Genomic DNA, 22,158 nt, shown 5'->3' with positions numbered 1-22,158 from the left:
TGTACCAACAGGGACTATGACCAATACTTTATATAGAGTATAACTTTAAAAATTGTGAATCACTCTACTGTATTATCTGCAAGTTACACAATATTATTCATCAACTATACTTCAAAAGGGCTTCCCCGGTGGCTCAGATGGTAAAGAATCCGGCAGCAATGCAGGAGACTTGGGTTTGATCCCTGGGTTGGGAAGATCCCCTGGAGGAGGAAATAGCAGCCCACTCCAGTGTTCTTGCCTGGAGAATTCCCCATGAATAGAAGAGCCTGGCAGGCTACAGTCCATGGGGTCACAAAGAGTCAGACACGACTGAGCAACTAAGAACAAGCATATACTTCAATAAAAAAAATCTAAAAAAGAAAGAACCCAAATACTCAAAATGAACCCATAGAAAAAGAAATCACATCTGGTTTACAGAAGCAGAGAATGCATGGAAGGAGAAATAGGAGAAAGGTTGTTGAAAGGTACAAATTCCCAGCTTAAAAAAAGATGCAAAAGGGGTAATGAGTAACATGATGACTGCAGATAATGTTGCTGTTCATTACGGTGCTGAAGAAATGTGTTCAGAGAATAAATCCTAAGACTCTCATCACACCAAAAAAAGACTTTAAAAAAACAAAACATTTTGAGATGATGAATGTTAAATAAAGGGCTTCCCTGGTGGTTCAGATGGTAAAGAATTTGCCTGCAATGTGGGAGGCCCGGGTTTGATCCCTGGGTTGGGAAGATCCCCTGGAGGAGAGCATGGCTACCCTCTCCAGTATTATGTTAACTAAAATCACTGTGGTAATCATTTCATGATATAGATGTCACATACACTTCAAACATATACAGTAGCAGCAATTTTAAACTTTAAAAATTACCTGGAATAATGGAATTGTATAACTCTTCCATCGAAAGAAAACTGTATATAGTACTGTATGTCAATGATAAGAAATTAGAAAAAAACTGTTAAAAAAGATAAAAATTAAAAGTGCAAAAGAGTATAGGTGAAAGAGGACAAAGCATAAGTGCCTTTTTTCCTTTAGAATTATTTTATTAAATCATAAATGTACAACTGCTTCATATGATAATTCTACATGCTAAAATTTAAGGAATAATGTTATTAATATGTTTCATTACAGCATACTTCTAAAAGCTTTTCAAAAACAGAAAAATCTTGCAAAAGACTTTTTAAAATGTAACATTTTACAAAGAAACATTAACAATTTACAAACATTTAACAAAATGTTTAATGTTAAACAAAATTTAACATTATCAAAGATTCGTGATGCTTCTACACTCTGACAAAGATCACTAGGAAGAAACAATTAAGCTAAGAAACTGCCTCAAAGGCATTTTCCATAGTTTTTCCTCTGCAGGAAGGCAATGTTCTTAAATAATTCAATTCATTCACAAATGGCTCTCTGCACCTGCTCTCTGTTTTCTGCCACATCCCTGCATGTTTACTCATAACCTGAAGATGCCCAGTTACGTCTGGGCTCTCATCCTCTGCTATTTAGATAGTGAAGCCCAGGGCAAAGGAAGCAGCTCAGTTTCGGCTTCGCCCTCCCAACTCCCACATCCCCCACTGCCTCCTGGAGCAGAGTTTCCTTCACCATATTGAGCCCTCAAGTTCCTGCTACCAAAGTTTCCATTCCTCATCGACTGTAATTAGATTGCTGCTGATAATTTCCAAAGTCATTGTTAATTCCACTTCTACAATTTCCTCCTCCATAGTTGCCATGACCACCTCTGCAGCCCCAATCATGGTTGCCAGATGTGGGGCTTTCAGCACATCTGCCAGACAGACCCTCTGTCTCTCCCTTCTCCAGCCCCGTGATAAGCACCCCTAAATCTAGGACCATTTCCATATGCATCAGGTCCTCCCCAGAAGTTACTCTATCATCCTGATGCTAGTTCCAAATCGCTACCACCACCAGGATAAACCCCCAAACCAAAGGGGCCTCCTCCTCCACTTCTAGAATCTTAGACTTGCTACAGTTCCCATGTTAACAAAGCCATTGCGACTTCCACATGATGACCACTGATGGTATGGTTTTTTGGCAACACAGTCTTGTCCACAGAATCAAGTCACAAATCCAAAGCCTCTTTTCTTGCCAGACTGTGTATCAGTAATGATCTCAACGGTACCATTTTTCCATATTTCTCAAAGTAATCTCTAAGATGATGTTCCTCAGTATCTTGTTGAATACCAACAAACAGCTTCTTCAGTGTCCAAAGGACACCCCACTGTCCAGATGCTGCTCTTGGGACACACGTTTGGGTTCAAGCACTCTGCCGTCAACGGAATGGGATCCAGTGGACATTTCATCCACCTCTGTCATGGATGAAAAGGTGATAAAACCGCACTGCCTTGATCTTTGGCTGGAAGGATCCCTCAGGACCACACAGTCTGTAAGTTCTCCCCACTGCTGGTAACAGTTCCTCCGACTTTCTTCTGCGGTTTCAAAGTTCAAAACACCAATAAAGAGTTTATTAATTTGTTCGGCTTCTCTCTGTTGCCTCTTCAAAGCAACGGATTTCTCGGTTTTCTCCATCAGACTGGGTTGCTTCAGTTAGATTTTCTCTAGCTGAGGGAGATGAGAGAGATCTCAGAGATGAATGCAGACTGGACGTGTCCCAGCCCTGTGGTAAGAACCTGTGCTGCCCCAGGAGAATACCTCTAGGAACACTTCCACCGTGACCGGGGAAAGATGCCATGGCCTCTCAGCTCCTGCCGCCCTTGAATCAATCCTGAGTACTTTTCCATCTTCCTGCAAAATATTATTTGAACAGAGTGAGTTTTCCAGACCCAGACATCAAATATTGCATTTTCTCTTTTAGTCTTCCAATTGTGAACTGTATATGTATTATCATCTCTTCATTTTATGTTAATTCTCTCACTGAGTTGGATACCCAATGAAGGGAAGAGTAATGTGGACTCTAGTGATTTACCCTGGCATATATACTTACTCATTTTGCCCTTAGAAGGAGCTCAAGATGCAAGAGTACTAGAGTGGGTTGCCATTGCCTTCTCCAATCCATTTAAGACTTTAATCATAGAAATCCACTTAAAATGTAAACCTAATCAGTGCACACATTCTTTTAAAATCCATCATTTCTGTTTCAGAGGGTGTTTTTAGAGGGAGAAAATAAAAATATCTTAATCCTGTTGCCCTGCCATAATTACTAACACCACCCCTTTCAACACCCAATATTCCTCAGTTTGGAATGAAAATCACTTGATCCTCATGTTTACAGAGCACCTATTACATGCCAAGTTGTGGACTAAGATCCATAATTCAGAATTTCACTGAACAAAGTCATCACCCCAATTTATTTGAATCCTGATAAAAGTTTTTTTTTTTTTTAAACTCTAATCCTTGGTTCATCCAAAGCAATTACTTTATACAACAAAGAACAACCACAACATTATCTAAAAAGCTACAAAGTTACAAAACCCAAAACAGAAAATGCATAGTCCTGACTGTACAATAAAAGCCAAAAAAGCAATGTACACATCTGAGGAAACCTGCAGGGCAATGACTAGCACACAACTGCCCTGGCTCGGGGTGGTTCCCTCATGACCCAGCAGGGCTGGCTTGAAACTTACCAATTTCAGAGAAAGGGAGGGGTGGGGGGGGGGGCACATAACACGGGGTACTTGACCCTAGAGGTCAGAAGAGGACCCAAGCAGGGGTGCAGGGCCAGGCTAACAGGGATGACATCACTGCTGGACTCTGCCGGCCAACAGGTTAGGGCAGGACCAGGCCACCGGATCGGCCCAGGTTGTCTGGGACATGGCAAAACGTGCTCCCAGGCCGGGGCTGTCTGTCCGTCTGAAGCCCCCTGCTCATCCCTGCTGGCTTTGCCAGCTACATGACTCCCAGGAACTATAGAAACTGGGAAGTTTTCCAGCCAGAACACTGGAGGTCACCTTTACAAGCACAGCCCCAAACCAGCAACACCCCTGCAGCTGGAGCTCTGCTGCTCGGGGACATGTGTCGACTGCTGCCCTCACCTTCGCAAGGAGCTGGAGCTTGGGCCGCTCCAGTGACGGGGGCGGCGGGGGTAGCGGGGTAGCCGGCGCTCGGGGGACCTGCCCCAAGGGGAACGCGACCTGCTCCTCCTCAGCCTGCGCCACGTGGAGAGCGGTGGCAGCATTCTCCGGGGAGGGCTCAGTCGCCTGGGGGTGGCTGGGGCCGGGGGGGTTAGCACGGCTGTGGCTGTGATCCGCCGGCCGTCGATTTGCCCTCCGTCCATGTGCTTGAGCGCCTTCACAGCCTCTTCCGGATTCTCGAACTCCACGTAGGCGTGGCCTTGAGACGGATGCGCGCGCATCCTTTCTCTGGGCAGGTCGATCTGTCTAACTCTCCCGAAGGTGGAGAATATCTCCCGGATGTGCTCCCTGGTCACCTTCCGGGTGAGCCTCGCGACGTGCACTTTGGTGGGCTTAGGGGCGGGGCTGCGCCTTCTGCTTTCCTTCTCGTCTCGTCCAGGTGGTTTGGGTTTGGAACCGGACCGCAGCCTGTGGTCTCGGGGGCGCCAAGGCCTTGGAGAGCCGGGGGAGCTGCTGGAGCTGGAGCTGCGGGACCCGCTGGAGTGTCCTGAGCGGCCGGATGCTGAGGAAGAGCTGGAGCCGCGGCTGGAGCCCGCGCGGGACCGCGCCCCCGAGCTGCTGCCACCGCCCGAGGCCCTGCGCCGCTTCCGAGCTTTATCCCTGCCTCGGTCCTTCTCGCCGGACTGCTGGGTGGCGCCTGTATCTCTACAGCGATCCGCGGACTGCTCCTCAGAGCGCTCTTTGCGTGGGATGGGAGACGGAGTCATCTCGCCTCCGCGCTCCTCAACCTCAGGAGAGAAAGGGGTTAATAGATTAAAGGCTGTTTCCTACAGTGTGAAGTACAATAGTGTTGTGATCATCAATAAGGCCATCATAGCGACAGAGAAAGAGGGAGATATGGAGGAAGAGAAGTAAGAAGAAAGAAAAAATAATGACAGTTATTGATGAAGATATTGGGGAAGGGCAACCCTGTAGCTCAGATGGTAAAGAATCTGTCTACAATGCAGGAGACCCGGGTTCGATTCCTTGGTCGGGAAGATCCTCTGGAGAAGGGAATGGCAATCCACTCCAGTATTCTTGCCTTGAGAATCCCATGGACAGAGGAGCCTGGCGGGCCACAGTCCATGGGGTCGCCAAGAGTCGGACACGACTGAGCGACCAGCCATAGCCATTTAACTTAATGACACATACGGATCAGAGAGTTGAATTTTTTAAAAAACATTTTATTGTTAACTAAATATTCCCGGAAATACAAGAGCCAGTGATGTACTAGATTATTTTATCCCAACATCAAAGCAGGTTCCAGGTTTTTTTAGACAGCATTAAATGTACAAATTGAGCTTCCCTGGTGGCTGCCGTGCAGTAGACATTGCCTGCGTGCTAAGTCGCTTCAGTGGTGTCCAACTCTTTGCAACCTTATGGACTGTAGCCCGCCAGGCTCCTCTGTCCATGAAATTTTCCAGGCAAGACTACTGGAGTGGATTGCCATGCCCCACTCCAGGGGATCTCCCAGACCCAGGGATTGAACCCGTGTCGCTTAAGCCTCATGCATGGGCAGGCGGGTTCTCTACCACTAGCACCACCTGGGAAGCAGTAGACATTAAACAAAGAATTATAGGAACATCAAAATACACAAAGGTAATGGATTAATTTGGAAGAGAAATGAGATAAAGTTAGACATAGCTTCAGAGGATATCTCAGGTAGAGAAATCAAACAGTGAGAAAAAAGTAAATAGGACACTGTAAAATAACTTTTAAAAGTCACCTTGACCTTGCTGTGAGTGATATAGGCAAGTCACAGACATAATCCTTACCCCAAGTCCTTGCACCTCCCCTCATCACCAGGGCCCATGGATGTCCAATCTTTACTGTCTTCCTTGCAGCTCATGGCCACCACAAGGGAAAGTAAACCATGAAGGGCAGACCCTGTGCTGATGTATCTGATAGATGGCCTGGAACATTCTCTCTTCTTCCATCTTACAAATAGGACAGTCTAGTCTTTGTAGCTCAGCTAGTTCAGAAAGCAATCTTATTTCCTTTCATGGGAGCATTGCCTCCTCAGCCCACATTAGAAGCACTATTAATAGGAAGAGAAAGAAATCTGAAACCCAATTTTGGGCAGTATGAACCCATTCTTGCTACGGGGTCATCCAGGCCTCTGCCTATATTAAGGACCCTCCCGTCAAGTCAGAAAGCTTCCCCACCCAACCAGGGACAAGCTAGACCAGTGGTTCTCAGAGTACATGCTTAGACTGTGATCAGGTGCACCAGTGGTTCTCAGAGTACATGCTTAGACTGTGATCAGGTGCACCAGTGGTTCTCAGAGTACATGCTTAGACTGTGATCAGGTGCACCAGTGGTTCTCAGAGTGTGTCCTTAGAGCAGCAGCAGCACCTGGGGACTTACTAGAAATGGAGAGTCTCAGGCCTCGCTCCCAGATGTGACGAATCAGAAACTCTGGGATGGAGCAGCAATCAGAGAGCTGAGTTTAAAAAGAAAGAAAAATAAAAACCAATAAAAATAAACTTGTGGCTCAAACATTTTTCAGAGAGAACTATTTAAACAGAGCCCAGGAAAATACTACCTCTACTTCATAGTGATTTTGTTTAGAAAAAAAAATCTGGCTAATTATCCCAAGAAAACTTCATACGCAAACCTATATAAAACCTTGAATATTTCTTAATACTAACACCAAAGAAATAACTTTCAGTAAGCCAACATTTTAAGAGCTACTATTTGCTTAATTAAAGGTTGTACAAAGGCAAAAGTATATAGATGGACATCAGTATGGATTCCACACTTACCAGGAGAGACTGGCTTGGAAATCTGGTCAATGCAGTTTCCCCCAGTTCTAAGAGCTGTCCACTGACCACTCCTGAGGTGCAGACAGCCAGTGCCTCAATGGAAAGTCTGACTTCTGCCTCTGCCTCGCCTTTTATAGGGGAAGAAGGTGGACAACCCAATTAGTGGACAACCCAAATAGTGGACAATCCAATCAGTGGATAACCCAATCAGTGGACTCGCCCTCTCAGATCCAAGGTATTGGAGACATTCCTAAATCTGTGCCCACAAAACACAAGAATTTGAGGCTATTGACACAGTCAGATACTATTGTAAATGAAAAAACTCAGAGTTCAGACGAATACTGCTTCTACTTCATAGTGATCTTGTTTGTTTGTTTTTTTTAATCTGGCTAATTATCACAAGAAAGCTTCATACAAAAACCTATACAAAACCTTGAATATTTATTAATACTAACACCAAAGAAATAACTTTCAGTAAGGTAACTTTTCATTTTAAAAGCTACTGTTGGCTAAAATAAAGAGATTTTAGAAAAGGTAAATGTAGATGTGTACTGTTTTGCCATCAGTATCAATTCCATGCTCACCAGATAAGGCCAGCTTGGAAATCTGGTCTGTGCAGGATCCCCCAATTTCAAGAGCTGTCCTCTGACCACTCTTGAGATGCAGTCAGCCTGTGGCTCACTGGAAAGTCCACTAACTTCTGTCTCTGATTTTCCTTTAATAGGGGAAGAGAGTGGACAATCCAATCAGGGGATAACCCAATCTCCAGAGAACACACTGTCTTTCAGATCCAAGGCATTGAAGAGATTCCTAAATCTATGCACACAAACACAAGAATTTGAGGTGACTGACACCATCAGATACTATTGTAGATGAAAAAAACTCAACAGGTATGTGCCTGGTTAGGTATCTGCAGTCCCTACCAATATTGTAATGTTTTCTTTCCCTCAACTGGGATACATTCTACAAAAATAAGAGTGGAAGTTTCTTTCTGCACTACTTAGTAGCTTTAGAAGGACCAGATTCCAGGTCTGCTTTACAATTCACAACCTGCCTTAGCAACAGTGTAGATCTTCCTTTCCCTAAGAGAACACTGTGCCTGGAATTTCTTTACTATACCTTGTAACAAACACCAATCTACCTAATGCACCAGAGTAGATGCAGAGAGTCATTTTGTGAATCCATCAGATTATTTTAGAACATTACCTTACTGTGGGGGCTTCCCAGGTGGTGCAGTAGTAAAGAATCCACCTGTCCATACAGGAGACCCAAAACTTGAGGGTTCCATCCCTAGGTTGGGAAGATCCCCTGGAGAAAGAAATGGCAACCCAATCCAGTATTCTTGCTAGAAAATCCCGTGGACAGAGGAGCCTGGCAGACTATAGTCCATGGAATCTGAAGGAGTTGGACATAACTGAGTGTGTGGTGTGCGTGCACGCACACACACACATTGTGAACTTACTGACTGGATATGCAGGAAAAGGGAAAGGACAGAACCAGAGATAAAGCTGTGGTTTCCAGCTCAAGTGGCTGAGCAGATGAAGTGCCTTTTAAAGGAAAGAGGAAGTCAGGAGAGGTGGCAAGTACAATCTTAAGCAATGGGGGTAGGAATGGGAGTTAGGGCCCAACCCCTCCACAGAGTTGAGAATTTGGAGCTAACTCCACAGTCGGCATCCATGGTTCCACAACTGCACATTCAAACAACGGTCACTGAGTCCAAACTTGATCTGATGGCCATGAAACAGGCCAGTTAATGGAGAAACTAGGTGCTGCGGCAAGGAGCACAACTTTATTTGGAAAACTGGTGACCGAGAAGATGGAGGACTAATGTCTCAAAATAGCCAGCTTATCTGGGTCTGAATGCCAAGTTCTTTTATAGAACAGAGATAGGGGAGGTGAGGAAGCCTTTAATCCTGCAAATATCTTCTGGTATAGTCTCAGGGAGGAGATGTGTTAACTTCTTCCTTCCCGCCATCCACAGGTGGACAGGGTCCTGAACTAAGGTACTTTGGATTAATACTCAGGTAGAGGGCTGGAGGCAGGATAAACAGTATCTTTTTAGTGAACAAAAAGGATACAGTTATTGAATCTTTGCTTCCCATTGGTTTTATATAAATAGTGTCCTTTTAGTAAACAAAAGCAACCAGAAGCAAAGTTAAGGGTTAAAGGAAAAGAAATAGATCCAACATGGAGTCAGTTCTTCCCTGTAACACAACCACAGGTTGTGTAGTACTGTCGTATGCATTTATTTAAAAAAAAATAGGCTTATAAGAGGACCCATACAGTTCAAACTTGCACTGTTCAAGGGTCAACTGTAGAGACTATGAAAGATGATCAGTTCTATTTTGGGTAGAGTGTTGGTGAAAGTTGCAGAAAACTGGTAGTAGGTATCTTGACTATAGCACAGACTATGAAACTAGAGCCAAACGGAAATGTAGGTTTAAGATGCGATGCCACCAAAATAAAAGAGAGAAGAGAAAGAAGGAGAGTGGTACACCTTTATGTTTAAGAGAAGAGAAAGGACTCATGGGGTAAAGGAGTTTCACAAGGGAGTGAATTAAGAGTAGCAGATATTATTGAAATGGAAGATGAGGACTGAGAAAACAGCCTTTCCTCTGTCCTTGGAATTTTCCAGGCAAGAATACTGGATCAGTTTGCCATTTCGTCCCCCAGGGGATCTTCCCAACCCAGGGACTGAACCCCTGTCACTTGTGTCTCCTGCATTGGCAAAAGGATTCTTTAGCACTGTGCCCTCTGGGAAAGCCCCTTTTGAGTTTATACAATGTCCAGAAGAACAGCACCCCAGCCCTGCAAGGTATTTCCCCCCAGAGGACAGCGACTCTCAGGTCTCCAAAGCCCACTGCACTGTTGTTTCAGGCCAGCTGCTTCCGGGTGGCCAGGGGAAGGAAGGACAGTGAATTCCAAAAGTGTTTGCTCATTGCCACATTTCATTTCCTGTGCAGTGAGTTCCTGCATCAGAAGCAGTGTGTGGGGGACACCAGGACGATAGATAAGACATCTAGGAACATTGCCTGCGGGGAAGGGAAATCTGTGTCCAGGGTGAATGTCTGTCTCAAAAGAAGGAAGAACCGCCCCTTCAATAACCAAATTTGTCCAGATTACTCCTCACACTCAGGGCTGATCATCCCAGGGATTGGTCTGATCCAAGGACCCTGCCTTGGATCTCATTATGAATGAGAAATGCCCACCTCACCTTCCTTTGCTACTTTACTCAATGTAATTTGCTGAAATGTCTGTCTCTTCCCCACTAAATGAGCCTGTCAGTCTTATTGAAGTTTACCTGACCAGATATTGGAGGGAGTTTGTTGTTTCTCTGTTGTTGTTCTTTTACCAGGGTTCTAGGCTTTATTTCAATTTTATTTACTCCAGTACCACACTGTTTAATTACTTTGGTGTAACCCTTTAGGGTATTTTGGGATCAGGAGGTTTCATACCTTCAACTTTGATCTGCTCTTTCAGGATTCTTTTGGTTATGCAGGGTGCCTGAGCTTTCAAAACAAATGGTGGGATACATTTTTCTATTTCCACAAAAATGTCATTAGAAGTTCAATAAAGGTTGCATTAAGTCTGTAGATCACTTTGTGTAGTATTGACATTCTAATGTATTAAGTCTTCCAATCAGTAAAATGGTATGCCTTCCTATTTATTTCTATCTCCTTTAATTTATTGCAGCAATACTTTATAGTTTGGGGAATAAAATCTTTTGCCTCACTGCTTATGTTTATTCCTAATAATTTATTCCTTTTTGAATTTTTTGTGTTTGCTGTATATAAAAATAATAATTTTGTGTTTTTTTTAGATATTTTTTAAATTTTATGTTTTTGTTTTTGCTTTTTTTTTTTTTTTTTTTTGCTTTGCCATGCATGTGGGATCTTAGTTCCCAGACCAGGGACCAGAGTTCGAACCCACACCACCTGCTTTGGGAGCTCAGAGTCTTGGCCACTTGACCAGCAGGGAGGTCCCTTGTGTGTTGATTTTTTATCCTGCGACTTTGCTGAGTTTTTTGGGGGGTCTAAGTGTGTGCGTGTGTGTCCCCATGTGCTTGTGCTGTGTCTGAGTGTAATCTAAGCGTGTCTTCATATGACACCATTTCACTATGAACAGGGATCATTTTCCTTCCTCTTTTTTAATGTAACTGTCTTTTCATAACTTTTTCTTGCTTCTTTGTTTAGCAGGGACTTCCTGTGCTAGCTAGGTCGACTAGAAGTGGCAAAAGCAGGCATCCCTCTCTGGTTCTTCATCTCACAGAAAATATTTCCAGGCTTTCTTTATCAACTAAGATGACAGATGCAGATTTTTGATGTATGGCCTCTATTCTATTGAAATTCCCTTTTATTCTTCTTCTGCTGAGTGTTTTTGTTATGAAGGAGTGTCATAATATTATTAGCTATTACATTGATTGGTTTTCATACACTGGACCATCCTTTTAGGTCCCAGAAATAAATCTCATTTGTCTGTCATTCAGAATCCATTTAATGTGTTGCTACATTCAGTTTGCTAGTATGTATTAAAGATATTTCTACTAGTAGTCACAAGTATATTCATCTAATAGCGTTCTCTTTCTGTATTGTCTGTTTCTGGCTTTGGTAAAAGGGTAACACTGACCTCATGGAATGAGTTAGAGTTCTCTCCTCTTCAGTTTTTTGGGGAAGCATTTTAGAATCAGTATTGTTAAGTAGTTTTTTATGTTTGGTAGAAAGCAACAGTGAAACCATGTGGTACAAGGCTGTGCTTTATAGGACTTTTTGGATTATTGATTCCATAGTCTTACTGGTTATAGGTCTATTTAGATTTTCTACTTCTTCTTGATTCAGTTTTGGGAGCAGCTTTTCCAGGAATTTGTCCATTTTGTCTGGATTATCTAATCTGTCGATGTATAGTATTTTCTTCAAATCCTTTTCTTTTCCCTATAAATTCAGCAGTGATGCCTACAAATCCATTTCTTACTTTGAGTAACTGAATCTTCTCTCCTTTTTCACAGTCAGTGTATTTGAAGTTTGTCATTTTTGTGGATCTTTGCAAAGAACAAACTGTTGATTTTCCTTATTTTTCTCTCCTCTCTTTTATTCTGCTGTCCATATAATCTGTATCATTCCGTGCTCTGTGATAGATGTGAATTTAGGTTTTATTATATTTCCTGACACTTCATGGTATAAAATTAGGTTGTTAATAAGATAGATTTCAAATTGTATTTGAGATAAAGAAAGTGGCTTTCTTAATTATATATGCCAAGATCAGTAATCAAGGAATAAATGTACTTTCTTGCTAAAGCATCAGTTGAAATTTTTATGAAGAGTGCTAAGACGATTCCAGACCAGCTTGTTTCTAACCCTGCCGTGTCCCTCGGCGCAGTGGTGACAACCACCATGAGCTCCGTGCGGGGACGTCGATCATGAACACAGGAGGGCGGAGCCCTCAGTGTCGGGATGGGCGTGTCTCCCCCACACCTCCCTCGCTGCTCCCAAGCCCCGAAGTCTGAGAGTCACAGACTAGGATGCAATCACAGAGGGAAGGGGAAAAACATGTGTATGGTGATTGTTTTTCACCAAGATGGAGGGGGCAGATGCAGAGCCGCAGGACAGGAGCCTCCCCAGAGCTCCTCCACGTGGCTGACAGGAAGCAGTAAAAAGAAGGGGAAGCCAGGCTGCTCCCATCACGGCCACACCGAGGGTGACGTCTCAGCACTGTGACCCCTTACACACGCCTGCTTTCTGACTCTACCTGTGCCCTGGTCTGGCACGCCAGCCTGGCACCTGCGCTGCAGTTTTCCCAGGCTGAGAGGCAGAGCGGCAGTGGCGCATGCTGGGCTGACGTGAGGGGAAGTGCTCCTTTCTGAGAGCAGAGCCGACCGACGCGCTCCCGAGCCAACTTCTTCCCAGCTCAGCTCAGACACAGGGTTTTGTCTCCCTGTCCTGCAGACCCTGCCATGTCCTTTCTGATCTGTCTTCTCCTCCTCCTGCATTTCTTACACACTGTATGTGAGCTGGATTATGGACGTTGTTTGCGATTCCAGAAGGCAAGAGTCTATAGAGATGGGGACCTGGTGATGGGTGGATTTTTTCCTCTTTATGAGTTGTACCAGGAATCAGCCGAACATTTCGGCTCTCTTTTGTGGGTGGCCAAAAACAAGAGGCGAACTATAGTGTAAGTTCTTGTTTACATGTGCATGTTGGGGGGGGGTGTCCATTTAATCCCACAGAGAAGATGCTAAGGTGTGCACAGAAATTGCAGAATCGTAGACTGACACACCCTCACTGGTGCTTTCCACGTGGCGCTAGTGGTAAAGAATCCACCTGCCAAGGCAGGCGATCCAAGAGACGGGTGTTTGATCCCTGGGTTGGGAAGATCCTTTGGAGAAGGAAATGGCAATCCACTCCAGTATTCTTGTCAGGAGAAGTCCATGGACAGAGGAGCCCGGTGGCTGCAGTCTATGAAGACACAGAGTCAGATACGACTGAGAAACTAACCTCAGATTCTCATTGTTTTGATCTTCTTTATCTCTTTCTACCTTGAGTTTTTTCTCCCCACTACCTTCAAGACCGAGGAGAGAGTTAGACAACTTCTGTGTCAGCTCCATGAGCCTATTCTCAATGATCATTCTCCAGAGGTCTCAAAACTAGTGAGCCTCTGGGACTCCAGCCGCTGCTGTTGTCAGACCCTCCGACTGAGGCACACCATCCCTTGAGCCACTGATCCCCTGGTCTGAGGTCACACTTAGGAGAAAGGGACACAGTCTGGCTGCTTACTTCTGACAGGGACATTGCTGAAATGTGCACCCCTGGAGATACCCCTAAGTTCCTTAAATCCACAACCCTTAAACATTATGACCCACTGGACATCAGTCATCATGTAACCCTAAAGTGAGTGAGATATTCAGCCCACTATTCTGAAGGCCAAACAAGAAAAGGGGATAACATTTCAGACCAGTTTAATGCCCTTCATTTTTTATCCATTGCACTAATTTCTCCAGGAAAAAAATGAGAACACTGCCTTAAAAATCTGGACTTTATCCAACTGTGAAGCAGGCATGTCTCTGGGTTTGTTCCAGTAATGATGCCTAACAAGGGATTTCCTTCAAACCGCCTGTGTGCTGTTCATGCTTTGTTGGTTGAAAGAATCACTAGTGCCTCTGAAATATTTAACATATCCAGGGTTCCCTCATAGCTCAGTCGGTGAAGAATCCTCATGCATTGCAGGAGACCCCAGTTCAATTCCTGGAGTGGAGAGATCCCCTGGAGAAGGGATTGGCTACCCCTCCAGTATTCTTGGGTTACCCTTGTGGCTCAGCTGGCAAAGAATCCGCCCACAATGCAGGAGACCTGGGTTTGATACCTATGTTGGGAAGATTCCCCTGGAGAAAGAAAAGGCTACCCACTCCAGTATTCTGGCCTGAAGAATTCCAGGGTCTCAAAGAGTCTGAGTGACTTTCATTTTCACTTTGCATGTCCTCGGAAGAGTAAAGGGATGTGTAGGAACTCTGCACTTTGTTTCCACAAGTTGTTTCCATCTGTACTAATTCCTTCTGGAATTTTAAATCTATAGTCATTTGGCAGGTGCTCTTGCACTGGAGGGCTACTGACCTCTGGGGTTAGAGTTTCAGTCTTTCCAGAGTTTTATCTGTGTGAGGACCTTTGTGTGTCCAGTCTTTGTCCGTTCCAGCTGTCTCATTTCATGTTTTGTTTCCTCTTGGTTTCCTTCCATAACTTTAAAAGTAAGACATGGAATATTTTATGGAAATTATTTCAGGCACATACATTGTCTAGTTTGGTGAAAGCTACTAATCACTTGCCTTCTACCAGAGTTAGGGTATCAGAAAGTGACTATCAGGGGTTGAAGTAGACCCTCTGATCTCAGGCACTGTGAGGGGAAAGAAGGAACCTGTTTTCTCCTTGAGGCCAGTGTTGGGGGTAGGGCAGTGGGAGTCTTATTAATGTCAAAGGCTGGAGGTCAAACTTTGTTCCCTTCCTCCTGTACTGGAAGCCAGAGAAAGTTCTGGCCATCTCCATTTTCAAAGAGCTGAAGGGATTACATGATTGTCAAATTCTGAAATTACTTCTAAAAGTCTCTGGGTTAGTCCATGATTGTATATGGTCAACTTCATTCTGTAAACAGATTTTCATATCTAACAGTTTATCATGAATGTAATTTAAATAAATGTATATCTGCATGATTATTATTGAATGTCTACAGAAGTCATGTCATATAGATATGGCAACACTTTAGCCATTGTGATTAATGTTATGTGACAATAGACATGTGATAACTAATCCTTCGTAACAAGCTTGGGCATTTCTCTTATTGAGGTAACTGTAAAACTGCTGGGTCAAAACACAGGCGCATTCACGTAGCTCTTGGTGTCTGTGGTGTGTGGTCAAGGACCTGCTGGGAAAACAGCACTTCACAAGCCAGCCAGCAGAGGGCAGCGTCATCCTTTTTCTTCTAATTGAAGAATAATTGCTTTACAATATTGCGTTGGTTTCTGTCATACATCAACATGAGTCAGCCACAGGTACACATGCCCCCTCCCTTTTGAATCTCCCTCCCACCTCCCGTCCCATCTTAACACCCCTCTGGGTTGTCACAGAGCACTGGTTTGAGCTCCCGAGTGATACAGCAAATTCCCACTGGCTATCTACATACATGTTTCCCTGCTACTCTCTTTGTTCGTCCATTCACTCCTTCCCCTGCTGTGTCCGCAAGTCTCTTCTCCATGTCTGCATCTCCACTGCTGCCCTGCAAATGAATTCATCAGCACCATCTTTCTAGATTCCATGTAAATGGGATTTTTTTTTTTTACTTTGTCTTTCTGATACTTCATTATTAGCATAAACAAATGCAACAGATTTCTGCATATTAATATTGTATCTTGCACTCTTGCTGAATTCATTTATTAGTTCTAAGGATTTTTGTGTGGAGGATTTATGACTCTGCATAGTGTATCATGTCATCTCCAAATAGACAGTTTTACCTCTTCCCTTACAATTTGGATACATTTTAGTTCTCCAAAGGATAACTGGATAAGCAATGAAGCAAGATTCAGTCATTAAAAGAAAAGAATTATTGTATACATACAAGCTTTAAAAACATTATGCTAAGTGAAAGAAACCAGACACAAAAGGGGAAATAGTATAAAATTTCTTCCATAAAAAATGTCAGGAACAGGCAGACCTATAGACAGAATGTAGATTAATGACTGGCAGGGATTGTGTTTAGGGAGAAATGGGGAGTGACTGTTTAACTTCCACGAGTTTTTTGTGATGATGAAAATATTCTGGCATTAGAGAGTGCTGGTGATTGCACAACATTCCGTATGTCCTAAAACCCACTGAATTGTCCCCTTTGAAATGGTGTGTCCTATGTTATGTGAATTGTATCTCAAAAATTAAAGAGTTCACTATTTCCCACAACAAAGTGACAAAGGCTCCTGTGGTTCAAAGCCTAAATCAACAATTCCATTAATGCTGTATGAATTGTAGATTTTAATTTTCTCCCATAGTAAGCATGTTTCACCTTATTGTCATCAGACAGTCATCAGTTCAGTCAGTTCAGTCACTCAGTCGTGTCTGACTCTGCAACCCCATGGACTGCAGCACACTAGGCTTCCCTGTCCTTCACTATTTCCTGGAGCTTGTTGAAACTCATGTCCATCAGGTCGGTGATGCCATGCAACCATCTCATCCTCTGTCATCCCCTTCTCCTCCTGCCTTCAATCTTTCCCAGCATCAGGGTCTTTTCCAATGAGTCAGTTCTTCACACCAGGTGGCCAAAGTATTGGAGTTTCAGCTTCAGCATCAGTCCTTCCAATGAATATTCAGGACTGATTTCCTTTAGGATTGAGTGGTTTAATCTCCTTGCAGTCCAAGGAACTCTCAAAGTCTTCTCCAACACCACAGTTCAAAAGCATCAAAGATAACAAACACTACTTTCAGAACTGGACTGCATTTTGAATGGCAACCTGCCCAATTAGTTTAGAATTCAGCCTCTTATCTAGCCAGGTCCCATGTGTTGTGTGTGTTAGTCGCTCAGTCATATTCCACTCTTTGCAACCCCATGGACTATAGCCCGCCAGGCTCTTCTGTCCATAGGATTCTCCAGGCAAGAATACTGAAGTGGGTTGCCATTCCCTTCTCCAGGGGATCTTCCCCACCCAGGGATCGAACCCTGGCCTCCTGTATTGTATACAGATTCTTTACCGTCTGAGCCACCATGGAATCCAGTCAGACAGTCATATTCTTGATTAAAAAAAATCCAACTGCAGGATGAGAAAAAAATTCCATGTTGTACCTTTTTGAGAATACAGGCATTTCCTTCCAGAAGCCACAAGCAAACTTTGTGGGTCAGGTTTACCAAAACTTATAACAAAGGAAAGGCTTTGAACAATGTCTAGACTGTATTCAATTCCTTCTCTCCTTGTTTTCAGGATGAGAGGAAAAGCACATCACTAGAGTCGAAGAGATAATAAACACCCAAACAAAACTCAGCTTCTACCAACAAGAAAGTTTGAGTTTCGGGAGGTGGGGAAGTGCTTGCTTTGTAAGTATAGCCCTTCCATCTCTAATTTGAATACACTTGCCATTTCCCAATCTTTCTTCTCCTCTAGCTTCACCCATTCCTGTATAAAATTCAATTTAGAAACAGTGCTGGGGAGCACATGTCCTTGGATAAGAAGTCATGTGGTACAGTATGATATCCTGAATGCTGTGAGTTTTCCAGGTGGTCTTGGGTTCCTGATTAAAGTGGGAGAGTTTGGCTGCAATAGTCTATATGATCAAGGCTTGGTGATCAAGGAAGAGATGATAGAATGGCCTATTGAATTTAAAGAGGTATGAGATCTTTTCAAGATGAGATGTACACATTGTAAAACTATCAGAGAGTCCTCATACGAGATTATGTGTGTACCCATTAAGTCAGCACTAAACTCATCCTTTGATTGCAAAATCTTGATTTCATACTATGTAGCCTACAGGTGTTCTGAGCCAATGTCTAGCAGGAGCAGATCACTATTTCTTCTTCCAGTTTTATTAAGATAGAAATGGCACACAGCACCATATTTAAGGGGTACAGCATAATGATTTGAGTTATATACATCATGAAATAGTTACCTCCATAAGGTTAGTGAATATCCATCATCTCATGTAGAACATAATTAAAGTAAAAGAATTTTTTTCCTTGTGATGAAAACATTTAGGATTTACTCTTTTAACAACTTTCATGTATAACAGTGTTAATTTTTTGTTGTGTTGTACAGTACATCCCTAGGACTTAGTTTTCTTATAACTGAAACTTTGTATCTTTTAATAGTTTTCATCCAATTGCACCCCTCAACCTACTGCTGGTAACCACAAATCTGAACTCTCTTATGAGTTTGTTTTTTAATATTTGGCTTATCATACTATGCTACTTCCCCTTTTTTAGTTCTTGTTACATAACACCATGATTTTCTATACATTTGAAAATGGTCACCACTATAGTTTGGATATATCACCATACAAAGATATTACAGAGCTGTTGTCTATATTCCTCAGACTGTACATCACATACCCATGACATTTATTTTGCAACTGGAAGTTCCCCACCTGTTTGTTTTCCCCCCAGCTTCTTCCCCTCTGGCAACCACATTTTTGTTTCCTGTATCTGTGAGTCTGATATTTTTTGTTTTGATGGTCATTTATTCGTTTGTTAAACATACATGCGAAATCATGCACTTGTTGTCTTTTTCTGAGTTATGACATTTAGCATAATACCTCCTAGGTCCCCATGTTGCCACAAATGGTAAGATTTCATTCTTTATTATGAAAGAATAATATTCCAGTGTGTGTGTAGCCAGAGCTACAGCTCAGGATTCAGAAAAAATTCTACAAGGAAGGCCAATGTGCTGCTTTACTTGTGCTTTTTGTCTGAGAGACACATTTCCAACCACTCAGGTATAAAAATTTAATCACCCAATGATAGCTTTGTCACTTTCCCCTTTCTCCTTAAAAAGGAGACTAAGGGCATAGGCAGTCATTGTGCACCAGCTTCTCAATTCATGCATTTATTCATTATTGGATTTGCACATTTTATTGTGGTAAATATATATAAATTTTACCATTTTAATCAGTCTTATGTGTAGAAGTCAGTGCTATTAAGTACATTTCAATGGTTGTGCAGTCATTTCCACTATCCATGTACATAAATTTATCATTATTAAACTCTATAGACATTAAAAAGTAGCTCCCTTTTACTGCTTCCTGGAAGTCCCTTGTGAACATCCTTCCACCGCCTTTGTCTATGAACTTGTTTATTCCTCAGCACCTCGTGTGAGTAGAAGCACACATTGCTTGTCCTCTGGGGTCTGACTTATTTCACTTCCCATGATATCTTCAAGATTCATCCACTTTGCAGCATGTGTTAGACAATTTCACCATTTTTAAACATTGGATAGTGTTCATTGCATATAGATACCACCTTTTATTGTTTCATTTGTCCTTCAGTGGACACTTGGGCTGCTTCCCTCCTTTAGGTCATCATAACACTGCTAAGAATAGTGTACAAATATCTACTTAAGGCACTGCCTTCGTATCTTTTGGGAATATAGCAATATTTAGAAGGGGGATATCTTATTCTTATGGTAATGTTTTTTTCTTTTTTTTTTTTTTCATTAATCATTAGGAAGAAGATTTTAAGTTCTGTGGTTTTATAACATTCTTAGAATATCTGAATGTTAAAGATCTTCTCCACAAATTTTTTTTAAATAAAAAGTTTTATTGGAGAAAAATAGAACCACCACGTACACAGGGAAAAGAGCACAAAAATTCAACTGATACAGAACTGAAAGTCACAACTACCCAATGTTGTTTGCGATTACTTTTCAATTTCTTAAATGGCTTCCATCAATTTTTTAAATAGCCTTGCCAATTTTCAGCTGAAATAGAATAAAGTTTTCAAAAAATTAAGAGCCTCGGCGAAGGGACCAGCTTTTAAGATAACAAAGGTGACACCGAGAGTCTCCTAATAGGACCAATTCTATCGAAAAATTCCTGAAGCACCTAACTACTGAGTCTGGTAGAACAGTAGCTCAGAGACCATCAGGGATTAGTTAGAACACTGACTCAGATGGTCCAGTATGCAGAGAGGGCAAACAAAAAAGCTGCATTTCCCTGTCAGATGAGTTCACGTAAGAAAACCAAGGAGGTGCTAAGAAAATACAGGCAATGGCTGCTCAAAATAATTAAGAAGGCATTATAAATACCACATATTATTAGACAACAGTGTGTAAAGTGATGCAATTAGAAAACAGGCAACTTTAAAAAAAAATATGGTCACAGGTCTTTGAGAACTCAAGAAAACAATCAACAGCAAACACAAGAGCTGAAAGTCTCAGCTGAGGGTTGAAAGTGAAAGTGGAGTCGCTCAGTCATATCCGACTCTTTGCGACCCCGTGGACTGTAGCCCACCAGGCTCCTCCGTCCATGGGATTCTCCAGGCAAGAATACTGGAGTGGGTTGCCATTTCCTTCTCCAGGTCTTATGGTAATGTTATGTGTAATTTTTTGAGAAACTGACATGCTGCTTTTCACTTCAGCTATACCATTTTATACTCCTTCCAGTAATGTACGAAGATTCCAATTATTTAACATCCTTAGTGACATTTGTTATTTCAACTATTATTTTGTAAAAGAATAGCCATCCTGGGGGTTTAAAGTGGTTATCTCATGATTTAGTTTGCATTTTGTAACACATATCAGTTTTGAGCATAATTTCATGTATTTAATACCCGTTTGTATATCTTCTTTGGAGACATGTCCACACACGTCCTTTGTTCACAGTTTAATTGAGTTGTATTTTTGTTGTGTGGGTTTGTAGGAGTACTGGACTGATTCCAGATATTAATTCCCTATCAAATGTAGATGTACAAATATTTTCTCCCTTTCGTTCCACTGTGCCTTCACTTTCTTGACACTTACCTTGATACATCAAAGACTTTAATTTGGATAAAGCCAAACTTACCATTTCTAAATTTATGACTTTACTCATGTACTGGGGAGAGTAGAGAAAAGAATTAGGAAGAATCAATGCCTTTGTTAACTGAACCACAAATGAGCACACCCATTTCCACCATGTTAGAAGATTCATTAATAAATGATTTTTTTCCTGAAAGCATTTTCCCTTGGTATAGAGTCTTAACTTGGTTTGTTTGAAGGTAACATCAGGGGGGATGAATACACACATCACAGAAATGGTGACAATATTCAAATTGATAAAAATGAATCGTGAAAATGAAATGCCACATCTTTCTCCCCAGGTGCACAGCATTGTGTCCAGTGTCCAGACCAGAAGTACCCAATCAGGAAGAGAAATCGCTGCCTCCCCAGAGTCCCGACCTTTGTGGCCTTAGAGGAGTCTCTGGGGATGTCACTGGCCTGCACAGCTCTTTGCTTCTGTGTCCTCACGGCTGCGGTTTTGTGGGTCTTTGTGAAGCACCGAGACACCCCCCCTAGTCAAGGCCAATAACCGGGCTCTCAGCCATGTCCTGCTCATCTCCCTCCTCCTGTGCGTCCTCTGCTCCTTACTCTTCATCAATCATCCCCACACAGCCACCTGCGTCCTCCAACAGATCACATTTGGAGCTGTGTTCACTGTTTTAGCCAAAACCCTGGCTGTGATCCTGGCATTCAAGGCCGGAAAACCAGGAAGAACCATGAGGTGACTGCTGGTAACAGGAGCTGCTATGTCTTTCCCATGTGCTCCATGATCCAGGTGATTATCTGTGGAATCTGGCTGGAAACTTCTCCCCCTTTCCTTGAGATGGACACACTCTGAGCCAAGGAGCTCCTCATCATGTGGAACAAGGGCTCGGTCACTGCCTTCTACTGTGTCCTGGGCCACCTGGGCTCCTTAGCCCTGGGGACCTTCTCCTTGGCTTTCCTGGCCAGGAACCTGCCTGACACCTTCAGTGAAGCCAATTTCCTGACCTTCAGCATGCTGGTGCTCCTCAGTGTCTGGGTCACCTACCTCCCCATCTGCCACAGCACCAAGGGCAAGGTCATGGTGGCCGTGGAGATCGTCTCCATCTTGGCCTCCAGTGCTGGGCTCCTAGGCTATATCTTTGCCCCAAAGTGCTATATTACCCTCCTAAGACTTGAGAACTCTCTGAAAGGTTTAAAGTATCAAATAGATTCTAAGAGAAATCTGCATTCGGGTTTATCTCATAGTAAGTTGCTATTACACTTGGCTTTTTAACAGTATACCAGATAGATATTATTCATTCCAATAATAGAAAGCAGTAAGTTGCTATTATACTTGGTTTTTG

At 42.8% G+C, this 22,158-nt stretch overlaps 1 protein-coding gene and 1 pseudogene across 1 annotated transcript; one reads left to right on the top strand and one right to left on the bottom strand.

Moving 5' to 3' along the window:
* Positions 1 to 1,063: 1,063 nt before the first annotated feature.
* Positions 1,064 to 4,824, bottom strand: LOC110135604 (RNA-binding protein with serine-rich domain 1-like). The gene is made up of 2 exons (XM_020890737.2): positions 4,004 to 4,824; positions 1,064 to 2,756 (listed from the first exon to the last, which is right to left on the bottom strand). The coding sequence occupies exons 1-2, from the start codon at positions 4,807 to 4,809 to the stop codon at positions 2,666 to 2,668; spliced, it is 897 nt and encodes a 298-aa protein (XP_020746396.2). The 5' UTR covers positions 4,810 to 4,824; the 3' UTR covers positions 1,064 to 2,665.
* Positions 4,825 to 17,518: 12,694 nt separating this feature from the next.
* LOC139034483 (vomeronasal type-2 receptor 116-like) lies at positions 17,519 to 22,092 on the top strand (annotated as a pseudogene).
* The last annotated feature ends 66 nt before the right edge of the window (positions 22,093 to 22,158 follow it).

The sequence above is a fragment of the Odocoileus virginianus genome, chromosome 3 (genome assembly GCF_023699985.2).
Source record: "Odocoileus virginianus isolate 20LAN1187 ecotype Illinois chromosome 3, Ovbor_1.2, whole genome shotgun sequence".
Taxonomy (NCBI): domain Eukaryota; kingdom Metazoa; phylum Chordata; class Mammalia; order Artiodactyla; family Cervidae; genus Odocoileus; species Odocoileus virginianus.
The sequence above is the reverse complement of the archived record's forward strand: the minus strand, read 5'-3'. Positions and strand labels throughout refer to the sequence as shown.

Excerpts from the sequence above, each read along its gene's own strand:
- LOC110135604 (XM_020890737.2), bottom strand. The coding sequence starts at position 4,809 with ATGACTCCGTCTCCCATCCCACGCAAAGAGCGCTCTGAGGAGCAGTCC. Across the intron at positions 2,757-4,003 it reads AGCTCCAGCTCCTTGCGAAG|GAAGATGGAAAAGTACTCAG; the intron begins GTGAGGGCAGCA and ends AATATTTTGCAG.